This window comes from Leiobunum rupestre, chromosome 7, assembly GCF_980474605.1.
Source record: "Leiobunum rupestre chromosome 7, qqLeiRupe1.1.hap1, whole genome shotgun sequence".
Taxonomy (NCBI): Eukaryota; Metazoa; Arthropoda; class Arachnida; order Opiliones; family Sclerosomatidae; genus Leiobunum; species Leiobunum rupestre.
The window spans coordinates 29,136,149-29,149,186 of record NC_143390.1 but is presented as its reverse complement, the minus strand read 5'-3'; the positions used below and the strand labels follow the sequence as shown (position 1 = coordinate 29,149,186).

The 13,038-nt window shown below is 38.1% G+C and overlaps 1 protein-coding gene across 1 annotated transcript; it reads right to left on the bottom strand.

Annotated features, from left to right (window-relative positions):
• Positions 1-2,824: 2,824 nt before the first annotated feature.
• LOC149935981 (uncharacterized) lies at positions 2,825-6,930 on the bottom strand. The gene is made up of 3 exons (XM_090152813.1): positions 6,127-6,930; positions 3,189-4,127; positions 2,825-3,110 (listed from the first exon to the last, which is right to left on the bottom strand). The coding sequence occupies exons 1-3, from the start codon at positions 6,789-6,791 to the stop codon at positions 2,924-2,926; spliced, it is 1,791 nt and encodes a 596-aa protein (XP_090008939.1). The 5' UTR covers positions 6,792-6,930; the 3' UTR covers positions 2,825-2,923.
• Between the last annotated feature and the right edge of the window lie 6,108 nt (positions 6,931-13,038).

Here is a 13,038-nt window from a genome sequence, read left to right as displayed (position 1 = left end):
TTAAGCATCAAAATTTTATTTGTAGCATTAATAGTTTCGAAAAATGCCATTTGTCCATGAAATGAAACACCCTGTATAATATATCTCGCATCACCCTATTTTCCTTCGCAAACTTATTAAGGAAAATCATCGGGAGCCTTCGTATGTATATTTTTTTAGCGAAAAAGTGGTAGTATAGTTAATAGACGCTAGCATCTAGCAGCAACAAACAGAAGGAGAACGCAGCAAGCCTTTAAACAGGCTAACGCAGTGTTGTGTACAAATTTCATTGGACGAACCTTTGTGATGTACGTTTTACGGAAAAGGGAAAGACAATTTCCGAATTTTACACTTCCGACGGCAGCAGGCGCTAAAAGGTCTAACCAATGAAAATTGTACACAAGATAATCCACTACTTTTGACGGTTTGCATTCTCACTGTGTGGCTTGCTGTGTTTGTTGCTCCTGGCTAGCATAAACCATGAACTAAGAATCTAAGGGGACTCACTGTTCCCGATATTTGGACACGGAAGGCGTGGCCAAAATCGGAAGGCTTACTTAGGTACATCAGCCGCTTTGAAGCGCCTCAAGATCTCTGTTCAACTATCACTAGGAAAATCTTAGTCGAGGCTTAGAAAGTTAGGTTAGGCAAGGTTCATAAAATTATTTAGGTTTAGAAATGAAATGTATTCCAGTTAATTTGATTTAAAAACCTCAGCCATGCGCGGCTTACTGGTTATTTTTACTTAACACAATGTTTAAATACCATTACTCAAACTTTTAATGAACCAATTTCCAAAATAAAAGGGCTAAAACTTACTAACAAAAACGGCATCATTTTGTCAAAATTGAACGTTAACGCTCCAGATTATCTACGAAACTGCGCCGGAAATCGACTTCAGCGACGCCAAGTTTGTCCACATTGAACTAAAATAACTGTGATTTTCCTATTCCCAGTTTAAATATGCCATCTTGCGGTATAGTGGGTTGCAAAAGCAGCAAAAGTCACTCTACCTGCATGTTGATAGTAATAACAAATTTCATCGAATTCCAGTAAAACGGCGTAAATTGTGGCAAAGACTAATTAATCGTATAGAGTGGAAAGCTGCACGGGATGGTAAAGTTTGCAGGAGGCATTTTGTTAGTGGGTATCCAGGGTGGGAAGCATCGGATGTTGACTGCGTACCAACACTTTTATGAAACCTATTATAAATAATGTTACCCATAAAAATGCTGTATCTGAAAACAGTGTAGAGAACGATTCTTTTGAAATAATTAACCTATCCGAAAAAGTGATACTGGCATATTAACTTACTTAAAAAACCATAGAAATACAGCAAATGTAGGCATTCCTGTGTAGAATTTCGTAACATTATCATCATTCTGTATTTTTGCATATTATTCAACTCCTGTATTTCTTGCTTCAGTTTAACAATTTCTTCCACAAGAGGATTAGCCATGGTTTGTAAGCCAAAGTCTAACCAAAATAAAGAAGTGAGATTATTGATATTTAACGGAAACAACTTAAAAATTACTTCGAAAGGATTTTTCATTATTTTCAATAAATACAGGTTCAGACTGGTTGTCATGGAATGAAAGTGATGAGATAAATTTCCCTAATTTCTATCAAATAACTCTTTTTCCAATTTTCTCTATAAAATATTTCATTAATAATTAGTTCGAGTCAATAATTTAGAGATATAAAAGCATCCCTTCTTTTTAATCCGATTTTCATATCTACATTACTGCTCAAGCTGTCATCAGATGGGTTAATTATTTCAAAATAATCTTTCTCTAAACTGTTTTCAGATACAGCATTTTTATGGGTAACTTTATTTATAATAGGTTTCATAAAAAGTGTTGGTACCCAGTCAACATCCAATGGTTCCCACCCTGGATAACAAAATGTCTGCTGAAAACCTTATCACTCTATACGATTAATTAGTCTTTTCCACAATTTACGACGTTTTACTGGAATTCGATGAAATTTAATATTACCAGAGGTAATAAATCGCTGCACTAACAAGGAGACGACCCGAGGTGATAATCACCGATTTTGTTCAAAGTCGGGTATAATGTACACCTCCATATAACTTGAAAAACCTGCAAGGGAAAAAAAATTCAATTTTTAAAAGGTTTCAATTTTTAAAAGGTTTCACAAGGGGGGACCCTTAAAATCCTTCAGAATCCCATGTTATTTTCAATGGAAAAATCCCAAATCCTGTTGTCAAAAACGTTTTCGGTTGCCATGGCAAAACGAAAGCCCGTCGCAACTTTTCCCTTGCAGGTTTTTTAAGGTACATGGAGGTGTACACTATACCCGAGTTTGAACAAAATCGGTGATTATCACCTCGGGTCGTCTCCTTGTAAGTGCAGCGATTTATTATCTCTGATATTACTATCACCATAGGTAGAGTGACTTTTGCAACCCACTACACAGCAAGATGGCATATCTCCAAGGCTTAGTTATGGTCACTTCTTCTGGGAACAGTTCAAAATAACACGATAACGATATATTTACATTTATTTAAGTAAAAACTATGTGATATAACATAAATATACACGATTAAACTTTAATGGTCACGCAGCGTTATCAAACCGCATTAAATTCCCGCACAATAACAAACCATCGTCTGATAACTTGGCCCCCAAACAGCTATTTGCGCATGCCTGAGCGTTTATCCCCCATTACGACCCCTCGGTTTGCGAAAAGGACTATTGAATACTTCTCCCCTAGACATGCACTTCTGATAGAAGCTAATAGGTTGGCCAAGACAATTATTGGCCGGACTTTTAAAACACAGAAAAGGTGTACTCAACGAAATATTCAAATAAAAATTGGATAATTTTCTTTTGACACAAATTTTAATTCGATAACGTAGGGTTCAACAATTTTCAATGATAATTAGTTACAAAATTAAACCAGTAGAAATTTGCTTCTCAGGTTACATTTCTAAAATAATTTCAACTTCACTCGATCGGAGTGTAACATTGACGCTTCGCAAAAAGTCACTCGGATAATGTTTATCGCTAAAGTGACATTTGATGTTGGAGCTTTTGCGTTTGAAGTCTTCCATCGGTTCATGGACCGAAATCTTGACCTCGTGGGCGGTACTTGCTGCAATTATTCGGCTACAGAAAAAAAACCGAACCTCGGTAAGTACTTCTCGCGGATTTACGTCATTTTGCGAAATAACGAACAAAACTTACTGAGAAGTTATCGATGACGATTTGTTGACGGATACTTTTCCGTTTTGACTGGAAACGGTGCTATCACTGGGAGCCACAGACATGAAGCTACGACACTCCTCTACCAAATCGTCAGCTTTTCCGCGAAGGTCCAGAGTCGGAGTCTGTGTGGAAGCGTCTTTTTTGGGAATCACGATGTCCAAGTCCATTGACTGCGTATCATCGGAAATAATCTGCGTATCATAGAGTATAGACTGCGTATCATTTGATATAGACTGCATATCATCGAGTATTGACTGCATATCATCGGGTATAGAGTGCGTATCATTTGATATAGGCTGCGTATCATCGGGTATAAACTGCATATCATCGAGTATTGACTGCATATCATCGGGTATAGAGTGCGTATCAGTTGATATAGACTGCATATCATCGGGTAAGGACTGCATATCATCGAGTATTGACTGCATATCATCGGGTATAGAGTGCATATCATCGGGTATAGAGTGCATATCATTTGATATAGACTGCGTATCATCGGGAATGAACTTCATATCATTGTGTATGGAATGCTTATTATCTGGAATGGAATGCATATCATCTGAAATGGAATGCGTATCATCGGGTATGGAATGCATATCATCTGGAATGGAATGCGTATCATCTGGAATGGAATGCGTATCATCTGGAATGGAATGCGTATCATCTGGAATGGAATGCGTATCATGGGGTATGGAATGCGTATCATCGGGAATGAACTGCATATCATCGGGAATGAACTGCATATCATCGGACAAGAGTGATTTCAAGGCCGACTGGGATTGTCTGATCTCACCATCTGGACTACATTCGTACTCTGAGATTGTTTTGCCCGAGACCGAGTAATCCTTTTTCAAATTCAGATTTTTAGTATTAGCTCTTTCGGAAAGAGAATGGTCGTTTTCTTCAGTGAATAGATATCTAAATAAAAATTGAACAAAGTTAAAAAATGGTAACCTTTTTTCCGTGACTCAGCATCGGGCTTCCCATCTCAATGAAATCTGTTAATGTGGTACAATTATAGTATACTGGTACCCTTCAGTAAACTACTCGTTTAGAGTAATTAGAGGTCGTGGAGCATGAAAAAAACCATAAAAAAATGTTTGACCGTCTCAAGTTTAAAAAAAATTAATTTTAAAAATTTCGATTTTATACTTAACCCTAATCCAAGACAGCACGCCACATATGCAGATTTTCTAATATTTCAAGGAATGTGGTTCAGTAGGATACACTAAATTGATATTGTTATACGTTAGGTATGCTGGGAGTAGTTTCGATGTTAGTAGGTACGATGTCAGTAGGTGATTTTAGAGAATGGGGTTACGCGCCAATAGTTCTTTTTATAAAATAGCCTTGGCCATCTTGTTGAAATGTTGCCTCCCCGCTTCAGCTGTGGATCCGTTATCTCTCCCACTAAAGAGTTTATGAACTCATTCTTAGGCATTGGCTGAACTATTCCAGAGCAACATTTCAACAAGTTGGGCAAGCGTAAAGACATTTTATAAAATCAACAATTATATAGGTTCTTTTAATGTTTTTTGTTTAGTTACGATGATAGATATATAATAGGTGGTTTTTTCGCTTTTCCGGGGACAAAAAGTGTAAACCTTTTACCCTAAGACATTTTATTTGCCTGTTCTCGGGGTAAGATTTACACGGTCCTGAATTTTGTTCGCTTGTTCTAGAGCTCTAAGGTTACACTTTTTACTCCTCCTCGAAAGGAGGTGTAGAGAGCAGTCTTGGAAATAACACACGTCCACTGGTCCAAACCAGTTTATTAATTGCTTGGACCAGTTTTCTAATTAAAATACTGGGGGTCACTGGTCCGTAGGATCAGTTTAATAATTCACTTTTTTATGGGCATTGAGGCGGGACCAGTTTAAAAATTCCAGCTTTCTTCCAATTTCTACTCCGACTTTTTTCTTTCTAACACAATAAACGTCACACTAGAGATGAAGGGCTTACGAAGTTACCAGCAACCTTTAGTAGTGGTATTAAGCTACAATGAATAATGAAGTAAAACACCACGCGGCGCGATTCACGATTCGCGCCTTCTCGAATTATAAACATTTATATGGTTTTTATCACATTTATCCACATTTCACATTCCATAAAAAAATAATTTTCAATGGGACCAATAGAAAAAAAATCATGGTAAGGGTCACTGGTCCTAAGGACCAGTTTATTTTTGTAGACAATAGGGGTCACTAATCCTAAGGACTTGTTTTAAAAAATTTCTTATTTCCAAGACTGGTAGAGGGAGTAATCTAGCTTTGTCGTCTGCTTAAATTTTGTTTCACGAAAACATGACGGGCAAGCTTTTTATAAATAACCTTTAACCTTTACTCCTTCTTACTCCAACTCGTTTTTTTCGTCAAGACAGAATTGAAGTAAAATGACGTCATATGGCTACACTTTTTAACCTGCTCAAAAAACCCAGAACAGGCGAAAAAAAAACCACCTATTGTTTCGTCGCTTTAAATATATATACTTGTTAGCATTAGAAAAGCTGTTTCCATAAAATCCAAGAACTGCCTAGGAGGTGGTATACTCAAGGAACGGACATGTAACAGCCTGTAATCTTTGGTTTTCATTGATTTCGGGAAACACGGTGGCCAGCTTGTTGACGTACATTCACGCGAGTCGCGACGACGCGTCGGTCTTAGAGCTGGAACGTACTGAACTAAACTCCCATCAAAGACTGAGAGGGCAATTTTTGTCGGGGGAAAATCAACATAGCCGGATTTTATGAAAACACCTATTCAGGAACATTGACGTTAATAATAATATTAAAATCGATATTTTAAAATTATTTTTTTTTAACTTGCGGTGGTTTAAAAATATTTTTAAAGTTTTTTCATAATTAAAAATATAATTTTCTGAAGGGCACTAGTATTCTATAATCCTACCGTTAATTTACTCAGAGTTGTCAATAGGCCTACTCTCCACGTTTTCAAACGACAGTGGCGTAGCGATGATGATGTCCGTTGGCTGTCCAGCTGCCAAAAGGTTCAACAGCTTCTTGACGAGATGACAGATCATTACTTCTTCTTCTTCTTTAGCTTCTGAATCAATCGCTCGTTCTACCACTCGTCGTTCGTTTTCCAAGCAGCATCGGGTGTTATCGCGACACTCTTCTAGATCGAAAATCTCACTATCCGACGTGACCAATTCCAAGTGGTCCCAGCTTTGTGGTTGTCTCCGCGAATATCGAGCGTATGAGCTCGACGGTCCTGCTTTCTTGTTTTCGGTTTCGCTGACATTGTTGTAGAGCCCGGATGACCTTCTTAGGCGCTTGTCGTCGTCACTTTCGCCTTTCTCGGTGCTAACTGTTACCTTACGTGACAGGTCATCGCCGCTGTCCGAAACCACCGACGTGTTGCGCGGGGAATCAACATTGTCGTAAAACGAATCACTGTTCAGTATCATCTTCTCCATTGTTCTTTGACGGTATTCTTTAAGTTGTTTCCGAAATCTTCCGAATAATCTATCGCTGTCTTTGTCGGGACGACAGCGACACCCTTTTCTCGGGTTGTGTTCGCCGTAGTGTTCCAAGCTTACATCCAACTGTTTGGTAGCGGCCATGCAACTTGAAAGCTTCGAAGGAAAGATTTTTAGTGGTCAGTTTTGTCAAACGAGAAAAATATCGTTGTACAACTAGACAGCATTAAGCCTTAAAATGGTTTTGAAAATTTAAAGCCCGTTGATAGTCTCGTGAAATATCAAATCGCGAACGCATTTACCGCGAGAGCACGTGGTTTTGAAATATTCATATCGCGTAATCGTCATCAGATGAAAATAAAGAAAAATAAATAATATTTCCGTTGTATTTTTATTACTTAAAGGCCCACACCGGCATTTGAAAAAATTCCGCCCATATTTACCACGTGGTAGCAGATACGACCAATCATATTCTGGGATCAAGCGCGTGAAGCTGTTTAAATTCAAACGCCGGTGTGTTCCTTTAATTTAACTAGCTTATTGATATGAACTATTTTAGATTAAAAAAATTATAATGAATTCGTCATATACTAAAATTATAAAACTAGTTGTCAGTTCTTAAAATTAATTTAGGGGTGTTTATAAAAATCCTAAGAAAATAAATGTCTAAAAATACATAACTACCTTTTAAAGGGAAGTACCCGTTATTCGCAGGTTCTCGCTAATTGAAAAAGTCTTCTTTCAACTTTAGTGGCATAATTAGGCCAAAGCGCCCAATTTATTTATGCGGGCCACGACTGTCAGTAGAGGGGGCATTTTCCTTTTTTGGATTGGGCACCATTTTTCAAGCTACGCCATTGTGGTAATTAAAGAAAACTTCTTAAAACTATACTAATAACACATTGGCTTGTGACGTAAGAGTAATATTTAATACTTCTTCGTTACTCTCATTTTATTTGATAAAAACTTCAATTACCAACAGGGCCGGCGCTACCACTACGCAAACTAGGCGATCGCCTAGAGCGCAGACCTCAAGCGGTAGTCTTGTGCGAAATTAACGAAATGGCAAAATAAAGGGCTCCAACAAAAACGTTTGTTTACGTGTATTTTGTCAAACTTTATTCTCTTATATTTAAATTTTATATACTGCTATTAGACAAAGTTCGGTTTAAGTAGTAATATTCTTTATTCGTGAGACCACCGTAACTTTTGTTATTGGTTTTATAATTATTCTACTATCGCGAGTGCATCGTTACAAAACATTATTCCTCTCTCACTTTACGAAATAACCTTGGGGAAAAACTGAAAAGTTAAAGTAGTAACTAGTAAGTGAGGCCGAAATCAGTAGAATATCTTTAATTATCTTTGGCTAAAAGATTTTTCAGCCAAGGATGGATTACATTTGTAGAGTAAACGGTTAAAATGGTTTAAGGCATAACCATGGCCTAACAGGCGAGTTGATGCGCTGTTTTTGATCTGGTGATAACTATATACTGTAGCCTTAGTCTAAAAGAATAAAGTTAAATTGTCGAATTCGTCTAGAAACGTATTTAGTCGCACCACCAGCAGAGACGTAGCTAGCCTATTTGGCGTCCTGGGCAAGACACCAAAATTGCGCCCCCCATTAGTTAACAAAAAATATACTTCAGTTTTTATTTTGAAATTTAGGTTTTTATCGGGGCGAACTTGTCTTAAATTCTATAAAATAAATTATATTTTTGTAATTTGGTATTTCATAGGTGGATTTCGAAACTCAGCTCTAATGAAAACTCCCTCTCCTTATGAAGTGAAGTCATCACGTAATTTGTTTGTAAAATTATCAATTAAATTTTACCCCTCACAAACCGAACCGTAAAATCTAGAAATAAATTCTACCAGGACCAACTCAATCTGTAACGGGGCCTAACCATATATCAGAGCCCAAAAGTGAAACTAAAAATTAACTTAGCGAATCACGGATGACGAGTCAGTCGATCTTGGTTCAATGTTACTCGAAAATGAAATAAAAATATACAAACTTTAACCAAAGATCTTATCGGACAGGGTTTATAAAAAGGCTGGCTAAACCGAATATCGCGGAACCCATGACTCTTCTCTAGTCCTTTTACTCCTTTATCTCACTCCGATTTCGAGATAAATGAAACATGTTTAGAAATTTCGAAAGTTTTTTTCCGGAGTTAAAATGGAATACGCGAAATAATTGGCTAAGAGCGGACAGAGTGAGTCGGAAAACGGCAAAAACTTGCTCCGAGAGCGATCTCGAATCGCTGATCTGTCGAAATCGGCAGATTGGTTTCGAAAGATCTCGAAAGCCATAAATGGAACACGTGAAATTGGATCAGAGCCGAGCATCGGAGCCCACGAATGGAATGTTAACTGTCGATCAGAGCAATCTAGATAGCTCAAAAGAATTAAAATGTAAAACGAAATTACCAGATTGTATAATATATCCCTACGAGAAAAGTATTCTTTTATGACGTAAAGATTAAAAATGTACCTTCGCCGGCTCGATATAGTTTTCGATGGACGCAGGCAAAGTGGAATTTCTGATGGATCGTCATTTGGTGAACAACAACTTACAGCTATTTCTATTTCAATAATCTTTTAGATTCTGAATAGTGTAGTGTTAAGATATATATTTTTCAGACTACAATTCTGACTATAGAGAAGCCTCTGTAACTCTGTTACACTTTTAGAGCTATTTCCATTTCGCAGTACAGAAAAAGTGAAAGAGTACTAAACGTCCCAAATATACAGATACTCTACCAATAGTTTACCGTGTAATGTAGGTAGTAAAAATTTATTACGCAAATATCTCGGAAAATCGTTAAAAGCTGACACTTTTCGTCGTGGCTTAAAGGTTTTATTGAATCCGTTAGAAGGACACCCTTTTGAAACAGGGCCGCTCTTCAAAAAAGAGCGTGGTAAATAACATAGTTAAATATACATACAATCTGAGATATACAATTAAATTTGCAAGTATATATATATTCGTTTTACTTTAACGTCAGCGCGCCATTTGCTTTCGGCATGATCAATAGCTTCCCTTGTGATCAACTGTTTCCAAGGCCTTTTCTCTCGTTGTACCAATTCCAAAAACACGGTCTAGCTGAGATACTCGTGCAGTCCAACTTGTATTAAGGCCATTTTTCCTGATATAGTTTAAAACCTTACGCGACAGGCTTGAGTTTGCCAAAAATTTCAAGCAGCCAAGATAAGATAGTTTTTTTTATGGCCTCTCTTGCTACCATTGAGGACCATCCCATTTCACCTTGAACCGGAGCTTTCGCGGACAAGCAGAGTACCTCATTACTATATGTTATTGCCAGAATAGCAATCACTTTCCATAACAACCTTCCCACAAAATATTTATTGTAGGACTTCTCCGCAAGGACGTTTAATTACCATAACCTCCATCAGCGACATATAGTGTCTACTTGCAGAAAACATAATCCCTAGGTATTTAAATCTATCCACTAGGAGTGCTGGACCGGGTGCCACTAAAAACCATAAGTATAGATTTCGGGGCACTGAAGGAAAGACCCGTCTGTCTGGCATAGCTCGTGTACATATCTTGCACATCCATTTCATTATGTGTAAGTGAAAATGTCCGCCTTATAGGTTTAACCAAGAACGTATATATGTATAAGAACGTTGAACGATCAAATTGGCGCCTGGTCCCATGATTCAATCGGTTACAGAATAACTCCGCCCAAAAAACCGCGCGCTGCACGCGGATTTTAGGGCGGAGTTATTCATGGCCCAAGCGATGCAATTTTGTTCAACGTTCTTATACATATATACGTTCTTGGTTTAACCTAAATAATTTCGTAGGAAGCTCTAGCAAAGTTTCGGCTGATAAATTTTTCAAATGTCCTATTTTGTGTCGCTCAAACTTATGCGTCGTGGGTCATGCCCTAGATATGGCTCTGACCACGAGGCCTTTCTAAGGGGCTCAACCCGAATTCCTAATCGCCCTCAAAAGTTTGCTTTCAAAGCTGTGGTTTTGTTAGCAGGCAATATAAATCGAAGATTATATGGTATAGTGACATAAATAAACTTAGATTTAAAAACTTTAAGAAAAATCCTCCCATATTTATGGTCTCTGAGAATAACGCTTTCTCATAAAAATGTTAGTTCTAGTAGAAAATAAAATCCTATCGACGCCACTGACGATTTTTAACTAAAAAAAATTAAATTAATAAAATCCACAGCCGAAAATTTAAAACACTTTTACATAAAGGGTCTTATTACAAAAACTAACCAGCTATTAACGGATTTTAGTCATCGTGTAACAAATAAATTAATCACTATAATTTTGTCCCTCAAACATTAAATATTATGGTCAATCACTTTTGTAGGTAGGATTATACAAAATATTATTTAAGAATTGTTTTGGATTTGTATATTTGTAAAACATTGACAATGGCTGGTTTTCCCCATAATGCTGGTTTTCATTAAAATATTGCTCGACAAAAAGACGACGCTCGCTTATGAACTCTGTGGGGCACGCTCAACAAAATTTCCATGGGCTTAGCCCACCTCTTCAAGCAAATCCCAATTTGTCCCCCTACGACAGGGAAATGCCCAGTTTCCTGACGAGGTCTTAAAAAAGGTTACTCTGAAGATGAGCAGATTTTTCTGGTTTCGCTGCAAACTGTCGGACCCGCCGTTTTCTCGCGTCTACTCTAGCGCGCAGTCAGAATAGCCATGTGGCTAAGTTTAATTTTCGGCATCTAGAGGAAAAGGAGTCGCGGTTGGTGCCGCGGGCAACAAGAATTGCGCTGCCGTCGATCTACAGTTCGGAGCCGTGCCGAGAACAATGGAACAAATTAATTTGTTCCGTACGGGAACCAAGTTGCCGTATTTCACCAAGGCACCACCTTAGGCCTAAGTCATCATGCGACTTTTGAAGCCCTTAATTCAGGTGGCCGGGTTACAATGCGTAGAAGGGTGGGGGCAAGCCCTACATGCCAAGAGATCGAGCCAACAGCTCCCTACACTAACTATTACCGTTAACCTAGACAAGTTTTTATGGAAGGGGAAACCGAAGAACTCGGGGGAAAACCCCTTGAACCAGTGGGGAGAGAGCTTGCAAACTCAACGCAGAAGGAGTTGTTCCGAGTTTTCACCCAGTGCCACAAGTTGGGATCGAACCCGGCTCCTCTTGCTGCGAGGCGAAAGTGCTAACCACTCCGCCACCCCACCGTTGATGAGCGTTACTGAACTTACCCTTAGTTTGAATAAACAAGTATTGAAACCGTTTTCATGAGTGACATTACCATTCAATCTAGTTATATCGAGCGGCAAAAATAAATTAAAAAATATAATTATTCACGACCGAAACGAGTCTAGGTGGCGTAACGGCTAGCTGCTCCTAAGATCTAGCGTCTGCTACAAACAAATTAAAAAGGTCATACAAATTTCAGTATTTACCAGATGTAGATTTTTTAAAGCACTTGTTATGTATTCAAAAATAAATGTTTATTGATGCGTGTGAGTAAGGGGATGTGATTAGCTCAAATCGTTTAGGGCGCCAAATAGTCTGGCACCGACCCTGATTACCCAAAGAAATAATCGACTCAAGAGCACTCTAGCTGAATTGATAAGCTGGCCAGTCTCCCATCTGTGGCTGGATGTTCACTGCTGTCTGATGAGGACATAAAACGCAGCCCCTGACATGAAATCGTTCAGAATTTTGGTTACAGGACCGTTGTCAGTAGTCGCGAATCTTTCAGTCGAGTACTAACTAACCTGAAAAATGGTCTGATAAAACGCGTTACGATTAGTTTTTCAACCTGGTGGCAAAAATGTGAAAATATGAAAGCTCAAATTTTATTTAAGCGTTCGAGGTATTTCAGCAATTCACTCAGCTTGTTTCGTCTTGAAAAGACGATAGGATTTTAATTGGGGTGAGGGGGCAGTTAATTGGGGTGAGGGGGCAGTTAATTGGTCAAACATTGCCATAACTGGGACCAAATCATAGGTAACCCATCGAAGAGTTATATTACTTGTTGTCTTACTTTTGCGAGTAAAAAATCCTACTTCAGCTAGAATTGGTAGAGCATTTTTTTGAAATAACTTTAAGAAACTTTTGTAATTTTTGGGGGTGTTACTGTAAGGCCCCATGGGAGTCCTGTTCTCTATGTCCTTGATACTTTGCGCGTTTGGCCACGTGTTTTCGATCTTTTGGGTATTAATTGTGTTGAAGTCACTGACCTCCATGGAGTTGAATTTGTCGCTCTTTTAGTTTTTAGTAACTCTATATCAACTCTAGTATGTGTTCTCTATCGCTCAAACAATAATGTTTATCATAACACCCCATTTACATTATCTTCATTTAACTCCTTCTCTAATTATTATGTTACCAATCAGTATTTCCTCCTGCTCC